The 26,583-nt window shown below is 37.7% G+C and overlaps 2 protein-coding genes across 4 annotated transcripts in view; one reads left to right on the top strand and one right to left on the bottom strand.

Moving 5' to 3' along the window:
* UBAC2 (UBA domain containing 2) overlaps positions 1-26,583 on the top strand; it is an 87,292-nt gene that overhangs the window by 5,547 nt on the left and 55,162 nt on the right. For both annotated transcript variants that reach the window (XM_021530263.2, XM_077781497.1), the window contains 3 exons: positions 3,041-3,168; positions 6,276-6,395; positions 6,829-6,935. In XM_021530263.2, coding sequence (XP_021385938.1) covers positions 3,041-3,168; positions 6,276-6,395; positions 6,829-6,935 — 355 coding nt within the window. The remainder of the gene's footprint in view (positions 1-3,040; positions 3,169-6,275; positions 6,396-6,828; positions 6,936-26,583) is intronic.
* On the bottom strand, positions 8,215-12,778 carry GPR18 (G protein-coupled receptor 18). Of its 2 annotated transcripts, none has more exons than XM_021530264.3 (2): positions 12,706-12,778; positions 8,215-9,541 (listed from the first exon to the last, which is right to left on the bottom strand). In XM_021530264.3, exon 2 carries the CDS (start codon positions 9,495-9,497, stop codon positions 8,532-8,534), a length of 966 nt encoding a protein of 321 aa, XP_021385939.1. In that variant the 5' UTR covers positions 9,498-9,541; positions 12,706-12,778; the 3' UTR covers positions 8,215-8,531. The 2 variants fall into 2 exon arrangements, 1 of the variants encoding a protein (XP_021385939.1); XR_002465437.2 differs by lacking the exon at positions 8,215-9,541 and adding an exon at positions 10,470-10,558.

Here is a 26,583-nt window from a genome sequence, read left to right on the forward strand (position 1 = left end):
TTTAAAGACAATATTTGATACATTTTAACTTTCAAGGTCAAAATGAGTATTTATCCTTTCATTCTTCTTTCTCTATGTGGTATAAGGATACTGTGTTTTCTCCTTGTGGTGAATATTTGCATCGATGCTGCCAGCAGACTGGTGCCCTGGTAGGTTTGTGGTAACTATTTCCATCTCATACATGATTGCACGTTGCTTTCTAAATTTTATCTTTGCATTGTAAGTAAGGAATTTGACTTGGATGTCAGAATGCCTGATTATGCAAAATCTGGCATTGTTTGTCAATTTTGGTCTGACATGGTTGAAACATTCCACAGTTGTGGGAAGGTTGCTCCTTCCCCGTGACTTCACAGCAGTTCTTGAGAAGGATCTATATGCTGTTGAGGGATAAAGCAAACGGCTACACTGTGCAGTGAAACACTTGGAAAAAAAATTTCAGAGGATGCATTATTATGTTTTTCAAGTTCACCAGACAATAATAAACTTCTCAACCATAATGACATTATGAGAAGCTGGAGAGTAAAAATTTCCATCACTCATATGGTGTTCTCTTTGGGTGACAGTCAGATTCATGGGTTAGGTGCTTCTGTGGTTTTTCACTTGATGACATGTCTAATAATAACTATTTTTTTCCTGTGTTAGGGTTTAAAGTGTCTAAGCTGAAAGCTAAAAGGAGGCTCTTAATAAAAATGTGTGTTCACACTTTCGGAGAAAACAGATAAGGCTCTGTTGGTTGGTTATTTTTGAAAGCATTCAAATTAGGAATTAACTTGATAGGATGAAATATTTCAGTGTGTATTTCTTGTAAAAATTATCTAATAAGAAAAAATTGCAGTAAAAGCTACATATTAAACCTATATAGAAAAATATAGTCACAGTGGGATATTGAGATTTTGTTCTCATGTGTGTCTGTGATAATGTTATCCTTATGTAAAATGTTTTATAGGATTAATTAGTTATTTTGAAAATTTCTTAAAATTCATGAAATAACGTAAATGCATTTGATAGTAAAATAATAATTTTTATCAAACTTTGGCTTGGAAATGTTTACTGTTGTGACTATTACAATTCTTCTGAATTAGGCTGTACTTCCAAGTATCAAAAATATGTATCCTGATTATAAAATTGACTTTTCCACATTAAGAAATATTAATTTAACTAAGTTAATACAGGGAGTATTGCTTGAGGTTTTAAATGAATATCTATGTGCTTTGTCTGCCTAGTAGCTTTCAGGAAGCTCCAGCTTCTTTTTTCTCCCGTGTTGTACAGTACTCTGATGGCTTCAGATGGTTTTGAAAAGCCCAACTGAATTAGAGGCATGAATAATTGAAAAAAAAAAAAAAAGTATGTCTAAAAATATAAATTTTATTTTTGGAGAGGAAAAAAAAAACCCAAAGAAAGGTACTAGATTGAGATATGGACAGTTTTCTTGCATTAATAAAAAGAGTCAGCCAGACTTTCTGCCTTAGCATAGTAACATCCACCTGTGTCAATCCAAGTCACTGCCTAATTTCTATAGAAGGGTAGTTCTTCAAGGCCATACTTGCTTAAATGGAAAATGCATGTTTTAATAATGAACTCAAAAGGTATGGGTGTGGACTGAATTAATAGTTTTAAGTGCAAGTTTTCATTACGATACACATAGAGATGTTTTCTTCACATGGTGAACATCAGAAGACTGCAGACTTCAAGGTGGTGAACAGCTAACAATGCCCATCAGAGTCGTTCTTGATGTCATCAGTTAATACTTGGATGATGGTAATGCTTGATCTATGTAGCAAGAGCCATATTTTTGATGGCAGTGGGATTGTGCTGTAATTAAAAAAATAAAATCTTCTCTTTGGTGCCTATTGCCATCTGCTTTTTCTAGCAGTTCACTGTTCTAGTGTGCAGCAGATGTTGAAAAGATCATTCATGGTATTCACTTTAATCTGGACAGGTAGTAAATGTTTATTGTACTATACTGTTTCATGCAGTTTTTTTTCCTGCTGTGTTCCTGTTCTTTGCTCCCTATTAGTACTTTTAAAGTAATCTCATTGCTCCTTTAATTATATTAAGAAGAATGACAACAGAACTATGGATTTTTGTAGTACTGTGCAAAAACAGTTGTCTGAAAATGAATGGATTCTGTGCCATAGCTGAGATGTTTGGAGAGGAAGTAAATGTGATTCAGGCTGCATTTGTGAAAAGGAGAAAATTCATATAATAAGTAATATTTCAGATTCTCTGTGTTGGCATGAGTTGTTGGGCAAGAATTTGTGTTTTATTGCATCCACTGCACCAAGAGGATAGGGTGAATTGCTGGCTATGCTCCTGCTAGATATTCTACTGGCAAATTTTAGTAAATGTGAAATGTATATTGCAGATTTCACTGTTCTTTGACTGCTTTATTCTGAGTGTCCTTTCTGAAAGTCATGCCCCTAGAGGGAAAGAAATTCTGATTTCACCAACATCCTGATTCTAGTAATTTCTTTATGAATAATTGTAATAATTTAATAGAAGGGAGATGAGTATCACACAAATATGTTTCCTTGAATGGTGGATCTAAGTGCAGTGGTGAGAAAATCCATTTATTCAGGTGGTTTCTGCTTCATAACCTCTAAGAAAAAGCTAATCTTAATCTCTAGTGCAAAGGAAACAGAAGTATTTAACTAGATGTGCATGTATATTTTGCTAGGAAAAAAAGTGATTATTTTGTTTCCTGATATGTGGTTGAGCCATAGGAGGGCAGTATAGGAGGACATGACCTCAGTAGGTGCAAAGAACTTAGGTTTAATTGTAGCCAATTTCACAAGACAATGTTGGAAACAAAATGTCTGGCTAATATTTAACTGACATTAATATCTCTAAACATTTCCTTTGATTAATGTATTCTTCCTATCCTCGAGTTTTTGAGAACTTGGGAAGTTGTTGAGCTAAAAAGTCAAGGTAGTGTCACTGCCTATTATGTCTTCCAGTCATCTGTTTGAATATGTCACTTTTTGAATGTGGAAGACTTGTCTCTAAAATGGCTTGACTGTTTATTTGTTTTGTCTTTAAGATAAAGCGCCTTTGTCAAAGAGTTTGTTACTTGTCCCAAGTGCCATCTCGATTCTATTGACTCTGCTCTTCCAACATTATCAGAAGTTCTTTGCATATAACCTGCAAGCTGTAAAAGAGGATTTTCAGGTAAGCGTCTGTTCACTTTGTGTGAAAAGAGACTGCAAACTCTGGTTTTCTATGCAATTTTTGCCTACAGTTTGTCCTCTGGTTCTTTCCCTTTGTTTGCTGCTGTAGACCAGCTTGTTCTTACCATTTTTATGTCACCCCAGCATGCTACTTTTGGAAAACATGAGAAAAACTGATCTGAAACAATCAATATAGCTTTTAATTTTTTTTTTTTCTTGTCTGCAAAATTACTTGGTTTGTGTTGTTTTTCCTTTCAGGCATTGGCATTTGTAAACTTGCTGTGAATGAAGTGTGACATAACCCATTTAATAATACAAGTATTTTGATATGAATATCAGTATCTTTTTGTGCCTAATTTTTGAGGCTGAAGAAAGCTACTTTGATTAGGCATGCTGATTAAAAATGATTTTATTTTAACAATGGAGACCATAATTTTCATTCTCTAGTTAACTGTTGTAATTAGTTGTGGAAAACTAAACTTTGCCTGCTGTATAGAACTGCTGCTTCTAAATTGAAAATTCCCGATGATGGAAGAGTTTTTCATGTTCTTCAGTAATCAGCTGAATTGGTTAATTTCATACTCATTCCTGTTTCAAACTAAGATACTCTAGGTATTGTATCTTGTAGCATTTTATTTTAATTTAATTAAGGATCCTATAGTATCAGCTCTAAATGTTGAAATAATGCACTTAAAAGTGATTAGATTAGTTCTGTGGGTATTTTTTTGGGATGTTTTTAATTTTTGGAAGTGGCAAACTACTGCTCAATAGAGAAAGGTCAGCAAATGCCTTTGTGTTTATCTTACCTTATAGATTTTACAATTGCATCAAACAAAAGGTATGTAGTCAAATTAATGTCTTTGAGGATGCCAACTGTAGCCTGTAAACTTTAAAAGATTATTAGACCAAGCTAGTGATGGTCTGTGCTATTACTGTCTGTAATCTTGCTTGTCAAAACCAAGAGCTTTATTGTAATAATAAATTACAACTCTGCAAGGGCACTACTCATATTTTCCAAGTGTCTTGCTGATGCTGTGCAGTGAAAATACATAAATGATGTCTGCCTTTTACAAATGTTACAGCCAAGTGTTTGAGGAGGGGAATGAAACAGTCTGAGAATGTATTCAAGTTTTAAATGGAAATTGTGTGGGTATGGGATTTATTTATTTATTTGTTTTGAGATTTGTCTTCAGAGGAATCCTCTCTTTCCATATGTTTGATATGCTGAAAAACAGCAGTAGCTGCATTTTATTAAAAAAAACCACCTCTACCGTGTCTTAACCATAAACACTTGCAAGTATCTGTAAAAGTTATGACACTTTTATTGTGGTGCTTTGGGGAATTTGTGAGTTTGGATTTTTTATTTAATGAGATTGTTCCACAGCCTTTGGAGCAAGCTATGTACTATATCACTGAGTACCTCTGAGATCAAGAGAGAGCAGATTGTTTCACTTCTGTCTGGTGCTAATATTCGAATGAGAACTCTTAAAAGAAAATTTGTTTAGAATTAATTCACCTGCAAGGATGTGTTTAATGGAAAGGATTTTTTTCAGGGAATGAACAAACATTTTGGATGTTGAATTTTAACACTTCTTAAAGCTGGTAGAGAGCACACAAATTAAAGTGAACAGTTGAAGAATACATTTGATTTGGAAGGCAAAATATCTGCTGTCCAAAACTAAAAGGTCCTTGTCTCCATACAGAGGGTCCTCAAGAGCTGTGTAAAAGATCTTCATTACATCATATCTGTATATATGTTAAGGTGGCTGAAGCAAAGAGCAGTAAGGCTAGAAGCCTTTCATAGTCTGTGTGAGAGCTGCTCAGTTAGTGCATGTCATGAAATATTCAGCTGCAAGGTCATAGCCCTGCCAGTCTTGACTTCAGGCGGGGTGGTACTCAGGCTAGGATTTAAAAGTAGGCATGTTGACATGGGATAGTGAGAATGGTGAGTGAAGTGGATTGAGGCCAATACTGCTTAGTGTCTTCATTCATAACTTGGACAGTAGGACATAACGTTCTCTCAACAATTCTGTGGGTGATGTAAAACTTGGATTTATAGTTGTTACACCTGTTAGTTCTGCAGCTATTTAGAGAGAGAAGAGGGTCAGTAGGAACCTTGGTTCAGCAAGGGCAAATGCAAATTCCTGCATCAGAGAGGAGTAACACCTTGCACCAGTACAGGCTGTGGGCTGAGCAGCTGAAATCGCTTTACAGGAAAAGCCTTGAGGGTCCTGGTGGAGGCTTAAATTGGACATGAAGCAGCAATGAGCATTGTGACTAAGAAGCCTAACAGCATCCTGGGCTGCATTAAGTAGGAAAAGACTCACAGGGAGGCCTGGATGGTGATCATCTCTACTCTCAGTGAGAGCAGTCTGAAGTGTTGTCCCCTGTGCTTGGCTCCCAAGTCAAAATTGACCTTGGCATCTTGCAGAGAGTCCAGTGGAGGACCACCAGGCTGGTCAGGAGCTGGAGCATTTGGTGTGTGAGGAGAGGCTGAGAGAGCTGGGAGTGTTTAATCTGGGGAAGAGAAGGTTTAGGGTAGATCTTACCAGTGCATGTAAATACCTAATGGGAGGAAGCCAGGCCCAGTGAAAGGACAGGAGGCAATGGGCAAGAACTGAAATACAAGAAATCCCATTTAAAGGTTTTTAGTGTAAGACTGATAGAACAGAGGAAGTTTCCATCCTTAGAGATGTTCAAGACTCAGCTTGACATGGCCCTGAGCAAGCTGATCTGATTAGGCCTTCTTAGAACAGTTACACTAGTACTAGTTGTACTAGTTTGTATCTAGAGGTTGCTTCAAAAATTTTTCTTATAATTCTAAATTCACTAGGGTTATGATTTACATTTTTATTTCTAAGTGTAAACTAGGAACCTCAAAGTGTGTTTTGAGTTCATGTCAATTGTTTATTTATTTTAACAGTTAGACATCTGCTTTGAAAATATTTTAAAGAGAGTCCTCATAACATCCTACTCTCTGTATTTCGCTCCTTAACTGTGCTGCAATTGTCTTACCTGACTCCAGTATTAAATTGTCTTTGGGCACAAATTCTGTAAAGAATTTTCTTGAAGGACAAGTGGCTTAACATGATGATATTAACCTTCCAGATTTGGAGACTTGTATGTGGAAGAACAATATGTCTTGATTTGAAAGACACATTCTGCAGCAGTCTGCTCATTTACAACTTCCGAATATTTGAAAGAAGATATGGCAGCAGAAAATTTTCAGTAAGTTCCAGTTTTGAGTTTTTTTTAATAGAAACTTTTATATACAGTTCAGTCTTGTACTCTTGGATGAATACTGTTTTATTTCTAGCATGTTGTATAGAAATATAGGTTAAAGGGTTTTAAAGATAATTTAGTTTTAATAAATTTAAATTTATATTGATAATACCTTGCAGTCAGTGGATTATTCTAATTTCTATTTGCAGTTGTATCAGTTGTAAGATATCAAACCCATCAAATTTAATTTTGGAAACAATCAAACTCTTGATTCTTCAGTATCTAGACAAGTAGGCCTGGAATTATGTTGTGTTAAAGATTGAATTTGTCTTAATTGACCTAGTATAGAGGTTTTCTTATTTTTTCTTATATTTAAAGGTATATTAAAACCTTTTTTTGAAACTGCTGAATTGATTCAAATTAAGCTTTTTCTTTCCAGTCTTTTTTACTGGGCGCTTGGATGCTATCAGCTTTGTTTGATCTTCTCCTTGTAGAAATCACTCAGTACATATTTGGCATCACCATCAACAGCTTGCCTTCTGGTTTGTAAGTAGCTTCTAAGGAATTGGTTTAGATATAGTATCAAGAGATAGGTTTTTTAAAATAAAATCTTCAGAAAACATTCTTCATGTAACATTTCAAATTAATCCTCTTTTGAACTGAAGTATAAAGGTTCTTGGCACAACTACTGTAATTTCAAACATTTATTTCTTAGCTATGATTTTTGTTTAATTTATAATTTATCCATCAGATTATTAGTTTCCAATCTGTTATCCTCATGTCTTCTGTTAACATGATTGCAGCATGGCTTGCAGTACACGAATTATTGCTATATTTGTTTAGTCTAAATTGTTTGGATCCATTCAATTTGTAAAAAGTGGATTCAGGTTGTGCTGATTTCTGTCTTAAATCAGAAAGGCAACAGAACTATAAGTCATGTGCTTTATGTTCACTTTTAAATGCACATGCATTTCGCATTGGTGCTTTGTATGTTTTTCAAAAATTGAGTGCCAGAGCTTGTTACTCCATTCCGTGCTTGCAGCTGAAATTCTCACAGCTTTAAGGTGTTCAGTGGTTCTGTTTTGCATAGCCTATGTTTGAGAATTCTGCACTTAATAAAAGATGTGCATATTACCATAGAACCACAGAGCTTGCAACCATTTATGGTTAAGCTTCTGGCAGGTGGGATCACACAGACTTGAGTTTCCATGTGTTTCACACTCTGAGGTAATAAGAAAAGCTCTTGGAGTAAGATTCTTAATATTAAACACCATATTAGACCTTTTTTTTATTTCTGCTTTTCCACAGCATCTGTTGAAAGTATCTAAAGACTGATTTATAAGGGACAAAAAGCACGTGTTTGATATTATAAAAATACATTTTTTGTAGTGTGTGAGTGTTCAAAAGAACTTGAAAGCTTGAGTAGCTACTGCAGTTACTCATATTTGTTACCTAGAGTTTGTTGCCAGGACATAGGCTGCTAATGTGTCTGGAGAAATTAATATTTTCCTATATGTAAAAGGATACTTTGTGCAAAAGTAAGGTGTCATAAATGAGCACATCATATCCACAGGTAGGTAATGAGCATTTGACTCTTTGATGGTACTTTGATGGCTGCAGAATGTAGTCAGTTACAAAGAAATCTGCATCAAATAAGTTTTTAATTAAGTAAAATACAAATTTTACCTACATATGCCTTCTCATTAAGTCATAATGAATTTGATATTGAGAGAATGAAATTAATTTTAGAAATGTGGGATGTACAGTAATTTCAGGAGCATTTGATTATGCAAATATAAAAAATTAATATATGCAATGCATCATAATTCTTCAGTGTTGTTTATTAATATTATATTAATAGTCAGTTTCACATATGACAATATTCACAATTGTTTGAGGTGATAAAAGCATTGGAAATTTTAACACTGATGCTATGTTTTAGTTCATTTCAGGTGAAACAACAAAAGATGTTGAGCAAATAAAAAGAGGTGCAATTATTATTCTGCTTTTGTCATATTTACAATGCATCAAATATATCTGTCACCTTTGCTTATATAGCATCCTGCTGTGTAGCCAAGTGCTAGAATTTAGAAAAGAATCCCTTGTTTACATTGTGAAAGTCCCTTGATATTTTTTCTCTTTTTATATCATTTCACTGTTCATGTTATTGAGTGATCTTACACTTCCAGTTCGAAAACTTTTTCTGCGCACGCTTCGAAGGTAATTGCGATAAAGGATTACACTGATGACTCTTGCCTGGAATTGTTTGGAAACAATGTAGTACAGTATAACATCCAAGCATGTACTGAGGTTCATGAGAAAGGTGGTAAAGGCTGCCCAGGGATTGTAACTTGTATTTTCATCTTGCAACATCAGGAAGGCAAAGCAAATGTGGAAGGGTACAAAGCAGATGAGTACCTGAGCAATCAGAGTAACTATAATTCTTATGGATCTCTCCTTGGCCTTAGGCTTCAGTTTGGAAGTCTTGCCGTGAATAAAATTATAAATAATGACTAGGTAACACCCCATCATGATAAACAAGGGGATCAAAAAGAAAAAAATCAAGCGACAAAAATTCAGTGTATTTACTTCCTTTAAATGGATGATATCGAGCATTTTCATGCAGGTGGTGAAATTTGAGGCTTGATCTGGATCAGACCGTAAAAACACCAATGGGGATGTTGTTGAGAGGGTCATTATCCAGATTCCAGTGCAAGCCAGCACAGCTTTTTTTGTATTTTTTAGTTCTTTGACATGTTTGGGCTGGACAATAGCCATAAATCTGTCTACGCTGATAAAAGTGAGCAGCCACAGAGCAATGGCTGGATAAAACACAGTGAAAGCCCCGAGGATCCGACAGAATGTATCTCCAAAAGGCCATGTTTCTGTCCCGTGGTAGGTTATCCGAAAAGGCAAGGAAAATATAAAGAACAGGTCAAGTAATGCGACATTCATCATATATACAGTTATAGTTGTTCTCTTCTTGGTAGTGCAGCTGAACACCCATAGTGCAGTGGCATTCACCAACAATCCCACTGTGAACACAAAGCTGTAGAAGACCAGTGATGCAATCCTGTATTCTTCTGGATGGGAATTTTCTGGTGTCATAGTTTAATTAAATTTAAGAGTAGTTGTTTAACTCCATAAATCCCCTAGAATTAGATAAAATATGGGAAGTTATTCTCAGTCAGATAAAATCTGTCTTTTACAACAAACAGGAAGATGGTTTTAGGATGGTGTTTAGTGATGAAACTATTGTTTAGCTCTGAAATGTGCTAGTTTTGTTGCTTTTTCTGACTGCAAATACATTATCATCCTCTGAGGGAAACATATGTATTGTCAGACTTGTGAAAGTAGTATTTATAAGCATGTTTTAATAAAATATTTTAACTACTTACAGGGCCTTTTAATATAAGGAATAAAAAAGTCAGGATTGGCATTTCAGGTGTGCATCAGTAGCTGATAATTAGATTGGAATAGTTGTATTTGAGCTATGACAGCTACTTTCTAAAGAAAATATATCTTCAAGCTGTCTCTGTTAAAGAAAAATTTTAACTTAAACTAGCTATGAATAAAAACATGTCAGCATGGTATATAGTGACATTTGGATATGCAAAGAGTATTGACTTTGCCTTTTACCTGTGTAGGACCTACTTAACTCCCAAAAGAACAGGTGCTTGCTTATTAAAGACACTTAAAAAAATCTTTGAGTGTCTGCATAGCTTCTAATACAATATTTAATCCTAGGGCATCAGAATCACCCACCCAACATACGAATAAAGTTCATAGATTAATAGACTTCCTGTTTGAAAAAGTAAAAAGGAGGGAAGCAGCACAGTCTCCAGCTAGGCCGTATGGGAAAAGTATTAGTTTGGGGCAAAAGTTGCTGTCTGGTAGCCAGCTACCCCAGAGCACAGTTATGTTCCTTCATCCAGCTTCTTGGTGATAGGAGCTGGACATCTGAAATGCCACTGTGCAGGCTGAGGTGATGAGAGCTGCCCTGGTTTTCTCTGGTGCCTATGAGGATGGCAGACTTTACCTGGTATTTGCACGAGTGCTTTGTTTAACTCTCACCCCCAGCACTTTCCTAGCTCTTGGTATGGTCACAGTTTCATGACTTTATGTGGGAGGGTTCCTCTTGTCTGGCCTTTTACACAGTCCTGTGGCAGCTTTGTGAAGAGGAGGAGGAGGAACAAGTTAGTTGTTTGTCTGATCTTCCCACTTGTGATAAACAGCCAAAGGAGTTGTACAGTATCTGTTAGGCACCAGAACTGTTCTCAAGAGCAGAAGGGTGCATAATTCCTGTGTGTTTTATCTCCAGGAGTGAAGAATACATTAAAAACCAGGTTTATTGTTACTGCCCATCTGGATAATGCCTTTTCTGTAATGTTACCAAGTACTTTCTCAGTGCTACATAAATTCATAGGGGATTTAACCAGTGTTTATTAATCTAGCATCCTGGTTTGACACTGGTAAATACCAGCTGCTTTTGAGAAGAGTATCATGGAGTAACTAACTTAAATATGACCAGTTAAATCTTTATATAGGTTAGTTTCTGCCTTGAAATATAAAGTTTGGGCTTTTAGTTTTCTTACAGTTCTCCAGTTTACAGATACATTAAAGTTATGCATAGAAATATTTAACCCTTAACTTCAAGGTCTTTTTTTCGGCTGTACAAAACAAAAAAGGTGTGTTTTGTGCTCAGATGAAGACATTAGAACAGAATTTATGTTTTGTATGGGAAAAGCCATGTATGTAAGCATGAAGAACTCTAAAAACAAGAAAAATAAAATAATTAAAGAATGCTAGCAAAACTTATTGAAAATCAGATGGCATATGCTAAAAACATTGTGCATGTTCTAGCAGCATGGTTAAAATATTATTTGGCACACTGTTCCACTTTCACTACTGTTACACAAAATCGTCCAAATGTTGCTTAATATACACCTCCCCCCCCTGCCCTTGCCCTTTGTAAGTGGACTTTTTTTCTCTTTTGTTCTATTATTTTTTCTCTCTTGCTAGTGATTGTGTTTGACAGTGCCCAACTATCAATATCCTGAGTGATTTGGCAGGTGAATTGGGTAGTAATGTATAAGACAGGTAGAATAATTCACTTGAATATTAAGAAACATCATGCTTTTAATTTTGGTTTTGCTCTTGTCTCCTTCAGACTTGCAGTGACTAATTATTTCTGGTCAGGTCATGTTTTCAAAATAACCAGTAGCCTGATGTTGATGGGAAGAGAAGAAGCTGAATCTGGTGTGATCTTCTTTTCATGCCTTGTTTGCTGGTTATTTCAAGTTTGTGACGGTTTTGAGATATATCAAAGAACTGACCTGCTGTAACAGGAAGGGTTTTTTTTGTTTGTTTGTTTTTTTTGGTTTTTTGGTTTTTTTGGTTTTTTTGCTTGGTTGTTGGAGACGGTTTCCCAACTTCATGAGTTTAAATGCATTGTTGGAATGGAAATACTTTGCTTTTTCGTTGGTACTTGTCTGCATGGATTTCAGTTCGATATCTCCCAGGTTAGCCCAAGGAGATCCTTGGGTGCCTCTGGGTGGATGGTTTTGCCCTAGTTGCCATTTTTCATAATGGGAACATTTACTTACTGGTATTGCTTAAAGCACTTGCTGAAGAGCCCTTGGAGTCACTGGTTGCTGGAAGATTTGTCTGTGTTAAGTCTGAACGATTCCTCTGTTGTTTGTCTGTATACTTTATCAATCTTATAATTTTTTAATGATAACTGACATTCTGAATGTCTGATGTGAATTGTGAAAGCCATCTATGTGCCCTATACGAGAACAAGACGTTCACAGCAAAGTCACAATTAAATCTTTTCCTCCAGATTCTTAATGCGAGTTAGGTAACAGTGATTCCATTTAAAGGGCCATGTGTGTATCTCTCTTCCCAATCCCCCTTTTTACTTTTTCTGTCCCTTATATTTGCTTGCATTTCCCTGAGGAGAACATTGCTTTCAGTGAAGCACAGAGATACCAAGTAACATGATCTCCTGGTTTTTGTTTCATGAAAACAAACATTTTTCTTTTAGTGATAAATGTAGTTACCAATGTTTTCATTTATTGCATACTTTAAAAATTTTTGTTAAAATCCTAAACAACAGTATTTATGGTACTATGCTTTTACAAATGCAGTCATTTTTCTTTAAATGTTATTTATAGAATGCTGCTGATATTTTGAAAGTCCATTAAAAATTAAATATATTTTCATTAGTTCTGGAATGTTCTGCTTCTGAACAAAATTTCTTAACAATGAACATCCAAGTTACTTTGTTAGCATGACATAAGGGATGATTACTCACGTTTTGTGCTCTACAAAATTTCTTCAGAGATGCTTCTTTCATGGCCTCAAATCTGTAGAAGGTTTAGACTTCCTCTTCTTTGCTCAGCTTCACTTAGCTAAAATAGCTGCTCTTCTCAGGCAGGAAACAATGACGTAATCTCACTAGTTTTGAGCTCTTTTATTGGTCATACTTAAAAATTAATATTTCACATAGGTGTGGTGTCTGTGACCTGGTATTTCTATTACCTTTCAACAGTCAAACTTTTGTATTATTTCCAGTGTGGTCAGACTGGGCTGTTGTACTACGTATACTTTCAACTTCTAAATGTGGTGTAATGAAAGCATATTTTACGTTAAAGTTTCCATAGAAAGGTATCTGCAAGAATACACATCTTGGTTATGCAGAAGTTTCTAATAAGCACAGTGTAAATGTGTTTTTAGTAGACTATAGTCTAGTGGATTTTTTGTGGAAATCCCCATTTTATTTATATTGCCTTGGATAGTAGTCAATCTGAAAGTGACAGAAAGTCACTGCATTTGAAATGAGAAGTTTGATTCACTTGAATACACAGCTTTGTTTATGCCTGTCCTTACAACATTTTATTAACACAGCAGCAATGTTTCTATATGTTCTTTGCTGTCTAAATTAATAACATGCTTATTCAAGAGCTGTGCTGAAAAATGCTGTATGAAAAGAGGTTTTAGTCTGTGTTAAAATGGGGTAAAATTTCTCAGCTGTGTGACTGCAGCAGACATCTTAGGTGGGATGGGAGTATTCACAAATTATTGTAGATAAAGAAGACTAACTTCCTTTGTTTCCTCTTTCTCAGCTTGAGAAAAGATCCACCCTTTAGAAGGGCAGTTCAGAGGAGGAACTCATTCCATGTTCTCTGTAATGCTTGCTGCTTCAGGTCTCTGGCTGGCAGTCTTTGGGAGGTGGTAGCAGAGAGACCTGTGTTGAGTAGGGGAGCAATAATGTTTTAGTCTCACCAGGATATTCACTTGTTGCCAGAAGCAGCAAAGTCCTGCAGTTCAGAAATAACCAGAATCAGGTTTGTTTGTGGGAACATCTTTCTTCACTGACTATAAAAACTAATGTAGGTAGGTGGTCCTCACTTAGCACTCAAGATAACTTCTGGGAAAAGAAGCCCCTCTCTACTGGAGTCATGTAATTTATCTCAGCTGAATGGGTTTACGTTAGCATGTAGGTGTCTGCATAGGTCAGTGTGATGGTTAAAGTAATTAGAGGGAGGGACCTGGATATGATTTTTGGTGTGTAGATTACCTTTAAATATTTAGGGTTTTTTCTGTTCAGGTGAACTAATATGCAATTTCTTTTTTATAATAATTCCAAAGGCCTTTTAAATGCAGTGAGCTGCAAATCCTGCCCAGATCACCCTAGAGAAATATAAATCTATTTAAAAATTAAAAATCTATATAAAAAGCTTAATATTTTAGGACTAAGGAATTTCTTAAAAGGACTAACCAGTGCTGAAAACTCTTCAGTGGCTTTATCATTAGTGAAGCAGCTCCAGAGCATGCTTCAGCAGAACAAAGTACTGTTTTCAACAGTTCAGTGAAATTCAGTACCATATGTATATCTTCTGGAAGAGAAGAACTGTTCTTTTGAACTCTCCTAGGCAAGACTACTTTATTTTGGGAAAAAAATACAGAAGTGTGGAGGCATCTTCCATACTGAACTGCACTGTGAACACAGTTAATGCATATATATTTATGCAGTTTATTTTTATGCCAAATCAGGCAAATGGACAGCTAGTGCCTCCCTTAGCAAAAGAGGAAGTATAAAAGTGATTCTGGGTTTAGTGTAAAGCAAGCAGATGTTAAGTTTGGGATCAGAGAACCTATATGCTATGAGTTGTCTCTTGGCTTGTTGTCTGCTTGGGGGAGGGTAGAAAGTGTGATCTCTTGTAGCTGTGTCATTTTTTCTGGAGGGTGGCCGATGTTCTAGCCCTGCCAGGGAGGTCATGCCTTGCGAGGGCAGCTGGAATCAAATCCCATAGTTTACACAGGTGGCTAACAGCAGCCCAGTTGAGTTTGCTGGCAAGTTAGCCATCCTTGTGGTTTGCTGCAGGATTTCAGTGTGTGTTCTGTGTTCTGCTTTCACTCAGGGTTTTCACAGCCTTCCTGGTAGAGAAGAGGTAGCCAAACCTCTCTGCTGCTCTGCTGGCAAGCCTTCCCTCAGGCATGGAGAAGTAGCTCTGTTTGGCAGCAGGAGGCTGAAAAGAGGTGTTTGCAGTACCAGCAGATTCATACCCCTTGTCTAGGTGCTCAGCTGGCTGCAGCTGCAGGGTGATAAGCATTTGGGGGTGAACACCCAAGTCAAAAGCTTCAATGCCTGTGGTTTGCAAGAGGCAGTAGGCTGCTCTGCAGTGCCACATTCCCCTGTTATTTTGGTTTCTGCTGTAGGAAGCACCTGGTTCTATTTTTATTTCCTTTGCTGTTTTATCAGCTAGAAATGAGTGCCTTCCATTGGTTTCCCACAGATGGGTGAGTACTTCCTCTGCTTCAGCTTCTGTTGATTGAATGCTTAATTCCATCTGGGATCTTCTTTTGCTATTCTGAAGTTTGAGCAGTAGACAAGGTAATTGTCATTGCATTATGTTGTGCTAAAGCTGGTCTTAAGTAGTTAAAAGCTAAGCCAATGTACTTCCTGTCTGGGGATAAGGCAGAGTGTATGTGGTCTGTTATGGTGTCTACTAACTGGCAGTAAGCTTCAGAAGAAATGAGTTTGATCACTTGCAACAACCTTGAAGTGTAGGACTGAATAGATTGCCTTCATGCTGTTGCTTTTTGCAGAATGAATGTACTGCTGGGTCTTTCAGTGGTTTAGTCATGGTACAGAAAAGTCTGTTTTTCCTGTTCACTTACTGTATAACGTAAGCTTTGTCCAGCTGATACGGAGAAGTTCTGCACACAGTGGGACAGAAGGATTACCCTCTGCCTCAGTCTGGTGGGGACTTGGCTTGAGCTCATGTTCTTCTCATTTCAAACTTTCCACCATTGGGATCCATTGAAAAGAAAGAACTGAAGCTTCTTGCATGGTTCACTGCACCAGTGGTGCAGGAAGCAACTCTCCCATGTCCGTTTGTTAACTTACCGGCTTGCTGTTGTGGGTGAGTTCACATGCACTTTTGGGTTACTGTTCTCAGCCTTGATGAAAACTGGCTTCATTTTTTATTTCCATACTGTGTTCACCATAGTAAATACTGAATAAACTACTGGTTAAAAATTGGTACTGAATGCATGAAGTTATTGCAGTTGTTTCCAGTTTTGCTCAGAGGCTGCGTCATGGCATAGCTGTCCCTCTTCTCCCACTCATCTGTGTGAGGGGGTGTAAATGCAGTTGCAGCAGAGCTGAAGAAATGGAAAAGGGAGCAGCTTAAGAGAACTGCAGCCTAGTTAGCTGTACTTGATATGTCTTATTTACTGTTGTAGTTTGCTTTCTCTTCCCTGTTTTGTTAGTACATGGTATGGTTTGAGGAAAGAGATCTTGTTTTTTCCCTTAAAAAAAAATCAACATTCCATATTTCCACTGGGTTCATTTAGGTTTTTTTCCTACCTTTCCTCCCTTCCCTCCACCACCCTGCACCACCTCTCATACAGCCAAGACACACCCTGTGTCACTAAATAGCCTAAAAATATACATCTGGCATATAGTTCATCTGTTTATCACTGTCAGTCAGCCTTTGAAAGAAACAATACTTCAAAAATTAATGAAAATGAAAGTTGAATTTCTGAGATGTATGTGACACTGAGGTGGACTGGAGACAGTGGTCTTTTACACACCAGCAATCTCAGAGTGTCCATAGTCTAATATTAGCTCATGGCAAATACCAACACAGCTCCATGTTTGTTGATGACCGTATGCTGCCTTTGACAAATTCCTGTGTTCTGTTTTCTGGGAAGCAGCTTTCCTAATTCAAAAAGTGCATGATTCTCATGACAGATATTTCATAGTTTATTTATAACCTACATGAAAGCTCAACTTTTTATTTTCTTTTTTTAAAACCTGCATTGTCAGGAACTAGTTACTTCCAGTTTGGAAGTGGCTAGGAAAGTTTTCTTCCAATACTCTTTCCTTACTAAGTATGTGGTATGTGATGTTTTTACTATTAAACTGCTCTTAAAGGTCTCAGTTGTATAGGAAGTATTGTTCTGAAACTTGATATGCCTCCCAGAAATAGAGTTAGTGTTTCAAAAGAAATGTCTTTTTTTTGGAGCTGAATGTACTATATTCTTTTGATGAAGTCAAGTGCAGGAGTAGGGAGAGTTGTTCTGAGTCCTCCAGAGTTCAGGAGTTTGGACAAGCTCTGTCAGTACCTAGCCCAAGTAGATGTTATCAGAAATTAAACAATTAAAAATTGCTACACAGACTTTAGCAGACCAGTGAAGGGTTTCATCAAAAGTACCTGAAGTGAGGGTGGGCTGTGTGAATTAGAATAAGCACTTCGAATTCAAGGGTGCCTTACAGTGTGTTGCCCAGCCCTGGCAGGTAGCTTGCTTTGCAGAAGTGACAGTCTTCTAATGATGTTCTGCCTGCACCACCTGTGCCTGGCAGAGATGCCAACACAAGCAGCAGTGTTGGGGTTCTGAAGCTTGGTGTGCTGAAGGTGACATGAGAGGAGCATCAGGATGATAAAGGGGCTGATATAATCCAGACTGGGACAAAGCAGCCCAGTGCCTGCTGCAGAACAGTGAATCTGGTTGGTTAGGAGCTCTGCTGGGCCAGTTTGCTTGGTGTGTAGATTCAGCATTGTCCTTGGAGGGAAATGAAAGGGTACTGAGTGTGAATGTGCTCAGTGCACCAGAGCATCAGGACAAGGCCAGCTTGTGCTCTGAGCTGGCTATGGTGGACAGAAGAGCTGGCTGCAAGCAGGGATTTCAGAGTCACATACTTGTCTTTTCAAGTATGGAGCTAGGTCCAGTAAGAGGACTCTGTATTTCCCAACCAACTGTTCAGCTACCAAAATTATATCTGTTTTACACACACACACACACACACACACACGTGCACATTAAAGGGAAAGGACTGAAAATCCTGAGGTTTATCATGACAGGAGGCCTAGGAGAGTAAGTCAGGGCACAAATCTGAAGTTCAATAATTTAAGCAGCTGTTTTCCTTATGTTAGAAACTGTGTTGGTAAAAGTGGTTTTAAGATAGGTGGGAGCAGTGAAACTGAACTGGGACTTGTGTGTTCCATATTCTCTGCCACTTTCATCCTTTGCCTCCAAATCATACTGCCTGTCAGTGCTTTTTTATTTTAGTCTTAGAACATCTGGGACATTGCCTTCATTTACTTGTAACTGAGCCATGTGCTGCCTGATGATTGAGGCCACAAAATTCATATAATTTACCCAAATAGCAGAAATGAGAGGGAGTGCAAAGCTTGTTTTGAACAGGGAACAGTGAGAGAAGAAAGGGCAGTAAAGGTGGCAGGATGTTGGACATCTCTGTATTCCTTCTTCTTTCAAATTTGGCAGCATATTGAGGTAACCATAAGAACTGTACCAGCAGTCCGTGGTTCACAGTGTTCATTACTGTCTGGATGGTGTAGCTTATTTCCAAGATAACCTGTCACAGTTATTGAATGAGTGATTGACACAGTGTCTTGTAGTAGTGATCCTGGATCTGACATCTCTTCAACTGCCTGACAGTTCCTGGCCCAGTTCTTGTACTGCCTGGTGCTAAGAGTTCTGACTCTGGAAAATGGGGCTTAGCCTCAAATAAGAAATGGTTGGGTGAAATGGTTTTGACCTCTGCTGTGGTTAGGACTAATTACTGCATCAATGCTGCCATCTGCGGATCTTTAGCAAGCATAGCAACTCATCTTTGGAACAGCAGAAATGGCTGATGGATTAATTGCTTTATACACCTGCACTGCTTAGCCAGTTTTTCCGGAAAACTGATTATGAAGAATGAAAGCCACTTTGTCTCTTCTATGAAGGGAACATACCATGTGACATGAAAGCTGTGATTGTTCCCATAGTTGTGGAACTTAAAATTCTGCTATTGCTGAAATAGTTTCATTTCATACAGGTCTTCCCTTTGCATTTCAGTTCAATTAATTCTGTACATTAAGATAAAATTCTGAGAATGAGTTGCAAGCAAAGACTTACTTACTGTTCATAGCCTGAGTTTACCCTGAAAAAGTGAAGAATTAGAAGACACCTAGTGGAGGAAGAGAAGAAAGACTGGGAAACATTTGCCATTCTTCTTTTGGCTTTGTTATATAGTACAGGGATATAAACTAATAGTACAAATTAAGCAACTCTATATTTTTTAAGCTACGCTCTTCCTGCTTTTGTTGTTGTATTTGTCTGATATGTCTTTATTAAAATAAGATGCAATAGTAATGCCTGTCTTTGTACAGCATTCCATTTTTCAGAAGGAGTGTTCTGAAAGTTTTATGATTAAATTATTTCATGAGAATAAACAATGCTTTCTTTCTTATGTGGGAATAGGGGCCTCCTTTTTAGCTTAGCAATTGACCCTTGAAGGTTATTTTCAGTCCACATGGGCATGATCAAGCTTTCTGTCTTTACTGGCAGCTTGGGGGTTTTTTCTCCTCTCTTCTCTTCCTCTTTCCGGAGTTAGGAACACCTTGTTTGTTCATCATGTTCAGCCATAGTGAAGAAAGACAGGGATGTGGAAGTCCCTTTGGAATTTAAAAGGAAATCCTGCATCTAATTGTAGATGTCTGTGCCAAACAATTCTGTACAAATTATCATTTCAGCTATTGTTTGCAGATTGGCCCACTGCAGTGCCCTCTGTCATTTAATCTGAAGGGAAACAAGCTTAAAGGAGTCATTGCATCCTAGAAACATCAGTTGTCTCCTGTCTAGTTCTGCTACAAGCATAGATTGCTACATTTTGTTTTAAGGATCTGATATCCTTTCATGTAAATTATATCCTCCTCCATCACAGAACAAATGGCTTCCATTCCGGTGAGGTTCTTTGAATTTCTTCCCTCTCCCTGTATTTGTAGGGCAGTTAATTATTTGATTGCAGTGGAGGAAGAAGGAAGAAAGAAGAAAAATGAATTAATAATTCTTCAGAGCAGTTGAAGACATCGTTAGTGTGAGGAGATACTCTGCCTGTTGTAGCCTTTTGCAAAATAGAGTGTGGTGCTATGATTGCTCTCCTAGGACAGATGAGGAGGTTAATGAAGTAAGTTCACAAAGGAGGTCTTGCAGTGACTGATGCTTTAAAGAAATCCCTCTTGATTTACCAAAGTAATGAACAGAAATTGATTCAATAAGTTCAGTGGTATCTGAGAAGGTACAGTTTTATGACAAGATTTTAAAAACAAATGTGCATGAAACAAAAAGTATTGTGTACAGTTAGTAAAAAAAGTACTGCAGTTGTTTCACTAAAGAATTCAGAAATAAAAATGTCTCTTTTTCAGAGTTAAATGACCTTGAAGACTTTCGGTATAAGTAACAAGAGATTTAAAAATTTCCTCTTTGCTTTTATTTTATGCTTACTGAATACTCTACTTTTGTTTAGTCATCACTTTGCTTCAAATACCTTGGTCTGTAGTTGGGAAAAAGGGTTATATGGGGGTCTTAATGGGGAAGTTTGTTTTGCAAAGAAATCACTTCTCTGCTACAGCTTTTCTATTTTGTTTCTGTTTTATCATGAACAAGCTAAAGGGTTTCCTGCCAACAATTCGTGCCTTACAGTACTTAGTCATTGGAAAAGTCAAACTACAGCCATGAATCACAAGGTGTGAATGGTCTCTTGACCAAAAAGCGCTAAAATGGTGGGAAGCATTTTAATGTTCAAGTATTGTGAAGTAAGCCAAACTGTGAATAAGGTAAACATTAAAACCTCCCTTTACTAGTCTTCAGCCTTTGAAGATATGTTATGATGTCTGTTACAATATCCTCATCATAATGTGGTTAGAAGAAATTTGATTTTTTTACCAAGTACATAAAAGTAGTAAAAAAAGGGCTCAGCTAAAAAATAGCACAACATTTACCAATAATATTTACTGTAGAAGAGGACTGAGGAGTAGCCAATAACTCAACTGTTCTACAGAATTACACTTAAAATATTGAACAAGGGATATATGAGTCACATTCTGTATTTAGCTTCAACTTATTGTCTCTACTGTGAAAATAGGCCATAGTAAATGACACAAAAATAGCTTGTGTGCTTTGCCACATAAGTCAACATTAATTGCTCCACTTTGGCTCCACTCTGCCCAAGCATTACACTAAATACAGACCCTGATAAGATCATTTAATGCTTGTATTGGATGGGAGCTGGGAGAAGGCCCTCTTCATCTGGTCACATACTGAGGTGTGGACTGCATGATCTGGGCCATCTGTGGGATCAGTAGAGTACAGAGAAGCAGGGTTTCTGTGCTGAAATGTTGGAGCTCCTAGTAGAGTGGAGGATCAGACATCGGGAGATGATAGGAAAGGCTACAGCTCTTATTCATGTGTGGTGCCTACCTCTCCCTTCCCAGCACAGGCAGTTGGTATGTAGCCAGACTTGTCCATGCAAAGGGTTCTGGGAGACTGATGCTACCCTGGTGGTTCTCTGCACTTCCTTTACTCCAGGAAATATTAAACAGGTGAAGTTATTGGAGCCATAAATTCAGGTAACATCTGCATGGTTTGAAAATATTTCTCAGGTGAAGTAAGAACAATTGTGAAACTAATAATGTTGCAAAAGAAGTCAATGAAATCATAACCCTTGAAATTCAGGTGTGTAATATGCCAGGGTCTTGGATCACTGCTTACCAAATATGTTTTCTCTAAGGCAAGAAGTTTGCAGAATAAAAACATACATATATATATATACAAGTTAAAAGCTAATCTCTATTACAAATTGGATCATTCCCAGTATAAGGTTCCCCATTTGAGGTTATATGTGTCTGAAAGTCCTCTTGAAGTAGGTGCTTATCTTAAATGAGGTTGCCCTCTCTTCTTGATTCAGTAGAGTGCCTCACAAATGGCAGTTTACCAGAGTAAGTGTCAAGATACTTAAGATCTGCTAGATAGCTCTCTTTTAGATTCAGAAAGATTATAAAAGGCTTGGCTGTCCACCATAGAAGCATGAGTTTGCTTCCAGGCTATCCCTGTCCATGCCTGGAGGGCAGGCTGAGGTGTGCAGCCTCACATCCTTCTGTATTTGTGTCGCTATTGGACACAAGTACAGAGAAGCTTGGTAAGTTCAAAAGAGAAAAAGGGCTAATTTTATTTCTGACCTTGCAATATGTAGAATTCTAAAAGTGACAGTGGATTAGAGGATGAAATTGCCACCTCTAAGCACACTGGTTAAACTAATAGTCTATCAATTTTCTCCTCCCACAAAGAAGAATTGCAAAACAATCATTATTTACATGAACAGTGTGTGAGAACTCCAGCATAAATATGTGAATATCAGAAGGCATAGAAAACTTTTACAAGAACTTTAAAACTTTCAAAAGAACTATAAAAGACAACTTAACACTTTTAAAAATCAGGGCAACATATGTGAGTGCCTTCAGTGAGCCCCTTGGCACTGTGTCCATATGTGGTGCTTTGCTCATTGCTTGCCTTGCACACGGACATAGTTTGAGAGAGAGAGTTTACAGTGCTAGTAAAACCAGAGCCCATAGGATTTTAGCCTATTGTCATCATTACCATGTGTGTAGTCACAAATTTCTGTGGACTAAATCAGGCACCTCCTCTCTCATCTTTTGAGGAACAGAGACCTTGTGTCTTTAGTTTGCCTATCTGTAAATCAGCTAGGCAGCAGCTTTGGGGTGGGTGGTCCCTTCATCCATCCAGGTACAGCTTAAAGCTGACAGTACTGTGGTGTATTACACGGGCATGAAGGGTGACACATCACTGTCATGCTTTGGTTAGGGATATTGATCATTTGGTGGAACTGACTTTATGTATTGACAAATTATCGAGTGGGACTTCGAGTGCTTCGGTTGGGTGTGTCACGAGCAGGAAATCTGAGACAGTTTCTCAGAGCTGTTTTAAAAATGTTTTCCTCTGTTCTGGAACCAGTCAGATATGTGGACACCTTTTCCAGTTTTCTGACAATACAGAGATTGGTCAGGATGTAGATGAGTTAGCCATGATGACAGCATTCCATCTGAGAGGGAGCTTTTGTTCAGGACTATCTCAGCTAACAAGGCAGTTACACCGCATCTACTTCTTTACTTTTTGTCATTTTTTTTTCTGGCCTGGGGATAGCTTTTGGGTTTGGTAAAGTATGTCCACTAAGTCCTTAAGTGAGAAACAGTCAAGAAGAAGCACTCCTTTGCAGTTCGTAAATGAGCTGATTTCCTATTGGTGTGAGACAAAGTACATTTCTCGATTTTAAAACTTTTGTTCATTTTTTTTACTTTTTTATTTCTCTGTCTTGTACACTTAATAAAATTGGTTCCATAAAGGGATACTTAGCATTAATCTCTGTGCCTTTCTGTGGAGACGTTTTCTATTTCTTTTCACCAGGGGTTTTAGCAATGGCTTGATGAGAGGTGGTTCTGTTTGTTTTACCTTCACTTAATGATCCTTTTTCTTAGTGAGATGTTCGTTTGATGCAGTCTGTCCTCACACCACAGCTCTTTGAGCCTGTGGTCACCAGCTTTTGTCGTCTTCTGCTAGTGTTTGGGTCATTGTGTGGTCTGCCAAAGTTTGAAAGAAGATTGAAACCTGTGTGGCTAAAACAGTAGAACATCCTGTACTTTTCCTCTTTTCTTTTTAAAGATTCTCCTCAGAATTCACCCCACATTCCTGTATCACTTGTCAGAAAATCAACCTGCTGGTGTTTCATTTAAAGCCTTCTTTTTTTAGAACTGGGACATTTCTTTACCTCCTTTATATTTCTAAAGGTTGTTCAGGAGTGTTTTTTTCTTCTTCAGTGCAATAACTGTCTCTGTTCTGTCTGTTGTAGTAAACAGCAGACTATGAGGTGACAAGGGAGCTCGGGGCAAACACAAGGCTGGGGCTGCACAGTAGGATCACTACGTTCCTTCTTCAAGTAACTTTTTTGGGGGCTGTGGTTAAAAGAAGTGAGTGTTTGTAATCCCAGTGAATGCTCCTGCAAATATTCATTCAAAGGACAAAAAGGACTTGTGCTTATAACTGCAGACAGGGTTGTACTATCAGTCTGCATATCTCTATCTTCAGATCTGCTTCTGAACTCCTGTGTATCAGAAGTTTGAGATAAGGAAATGGAAAAGTTAGGGTGTGTTTCACTTCTTCCATACTATGTCTAACCAACAAGGGGAGTAGACAGTCAGGAGTCCACCTTTCTAGCATTAAGCTGGAATGCCTTTGTCCTTAAGTGCTTAAGTAATGCACTTCCATACTGTCACTGATTAATCCCATAAAAAAAAATCTTGCACCAAATATGTATAGCAGGGACTAATTTAAAGTAATTTCTGCTTAATATAGGACTGACTATGAAAAGAGCTGGAAAAGTAAGGGGACAGGATCAGAAAATGAGACCAAACTTATTTAGACTCTTGAGGGAAGTAGGAACATCTTAACATGTGGGGCAGAAGAGACATATATATCTAAAGCATATATACGCATATGTTTTGTCAGGGATCATTTCCCGCCAGCTTAAATTTTTAAACCCGCTCACTTCTGGGGTGGATGCATACCAACACCAGAGCAAGGAGAGTGATGGAAACATGTAGCTCAGAGATAGAACAGGACTTTCTCTTTCCATTGCTCTATACCACAAGATTCACAGTTGATTACATCTGCCCAGCTTTGGGTGCCTGATGTTAAGGCATGTGTTGCTGCAGAGTTGGTAACCCGTGAAGAAGATGAGGGTAGATGAGGCAGAAGCCCATAACCTCTGACCTGGGGTTCTCTGTAGTGTATCACAAGCCCTGATTTTAGTGATTGTAAGAGCAGTCATTGTCATCCAGAAGCTCTGCCATATACAAAGTTGTGCCATTCAACATATCAGATGTAATAAGAAATGCATAATCAGGTGGTTTTTAAGTGGTGTCAAGATTTGCTGAGGATTTTGAGGGTGATCTTGAAATGTGGCAATGCTCTATTTTCACAGTAATTAGGAAGCTTACTTCTGCCTTGCAGTTGGGACATTAAGTCTATCTGCTGTTGTACCTCTCAGATAGGCACACTTATGTTCAGTAACAGTATTTAAAGGATGAAAGCAGTGGGAGGCAATTTGGCAAAAAGTAAAAAAAAATTACCAGTGATTGAATATGTCTGGAAAGAAGATGATACATCTTTGAAAGGCTTCCCAGAAATGAGCTATGCTTCTAAAATTCAGAGTATTGAGTGACAGTTATAATTGCAGGCACTCATCACTTTCACACTTACTGTTTAGTTAGGTTTTGCTTTTGTTAGGTGGCAGGTACCAAGCATTGTTAGAGATCTGAGAACTAATTATTCTAATTAGAAACTGGTCTGCCCTGCAGCAAGATTAATCTCTGTGGTCATGAGCAGCTTATGGAGGTAAACATTACACATGTCTCTGCCAACCTGGCTAAATAATGCCAGCTGTCTTAATTCTTTTTGAAGCTAAATGAGCTGTAATTGGATTTCTGCACTGGATAATTTAAACAAGGGCTATTAGAAACAGTAGTTGTTATGAAGAAACTCCATAGAAGGCATATTATGATGAAATATTGGATGTCGCTGAGCAATGTAGTATTTGTCTCTTAAAAACAGGGTAGCAGATTAGAAAAAAATATGCTTTGGTGAGGCAGTTTTGATTTTTTCTTGTTACATGTGAGCAAGCAGAAATGGTAATGAAGTTTGTGTTGAGTGACCAGAGGGGGGAATGCTGCTACTGACAGTTGCATCCTGTCCCAACATTATGAACTTACTAAAAAAAAAATTAAAAGAAGGGAAAAGATAAATTGCTATATTTGCATTTCAACAAAACTGAAAAAAATAAAAGCAGACTTTTTTTTCCTCTAATAATATACTCAAAAGAAAAATCTGACATTTTAGTCAGAAATTGTTTCTCTATACAAACAGGTTTTGTAAGAGGGAGGTTCATATTAAGAGTGGAAAACATTAATTTGAAGAGAATTTTAACCACTCTGCTGGCAATCTTTGCTCATTGAAAAGTATTAAAAGCTTAAAACTGAAACCAAGTGGGAAGAGCAAATTGTGATGTTGCCCACAGTATTTAATTTACATGTTGTTACCACAGACTGTGGGAATCCAGGGCATCCCTCTGGCTGCCCTGGAAGGTCTGGGACCCTGGCAGGGGGTCAGGAACCCCCCTGTACAGAGCCCCAAGAGACACTGTCTCTGATCTCTGTCCATGGAAAAGAGCTTTCAATCTTACAGGATGAATTACAAGCTCTGAGTATTTGATATAAGTAATAATTAATTGTGGCACGGGCACAAAAGTAAAATTTTAGGATTCTAGATTAGGGGTTCAGAGGGGACAAGATGGAGGAAATTGCCTTTTTCTCCTTCTTCATGCCCTCCATGTTTCACTGTGGTGTTGGCATTTTTCTATTGGTTTAGGGTGGGGGTACACTGTTCAACGTAGGTGACAGATATTGGCACATTATTGTAACTATAGCACATAGTATATAATGTTTGTAACATCCCACTGAGGGCAGAGCCCCACACGCTGACCTGCAGGACAGAACTGCGGCAGGGCAGCAGAACATGTTACAGATAAGCAAGAACAAACAACTTTAAAAACCAGCACAGAGGAGTTATGACTTCTTCTTTGGCAATGGGGCTGAAAGACAGAGACTTTCTATGATCTCAGAATCATCAATACCACAGATTCTGACAAAAGACCAGCAAGTGGGATTTTTAGGGAAGCACAGATAAGAGTTCTCAAATAGTAAAATCTAAATTTTCATATTTAGGGAACTTTTTATTTCACTAGTTTGTTTTGAACAAATAAAACACA

Source organism: Lonchura striata, chromosome 2, assembly GCF_046129695.1.
Source record: "Lonchura striata isolate bLonStr1 chromosome 2, bLonStr1.mat, whole genome shotgun sequence".
Taxonomy (NCBI): domain Eukaryota; kingdom Metazoa; phylum Chordata; class Aves; order Passeriformes; family Estrildidae; genus Lonchura; species Lonchura striata.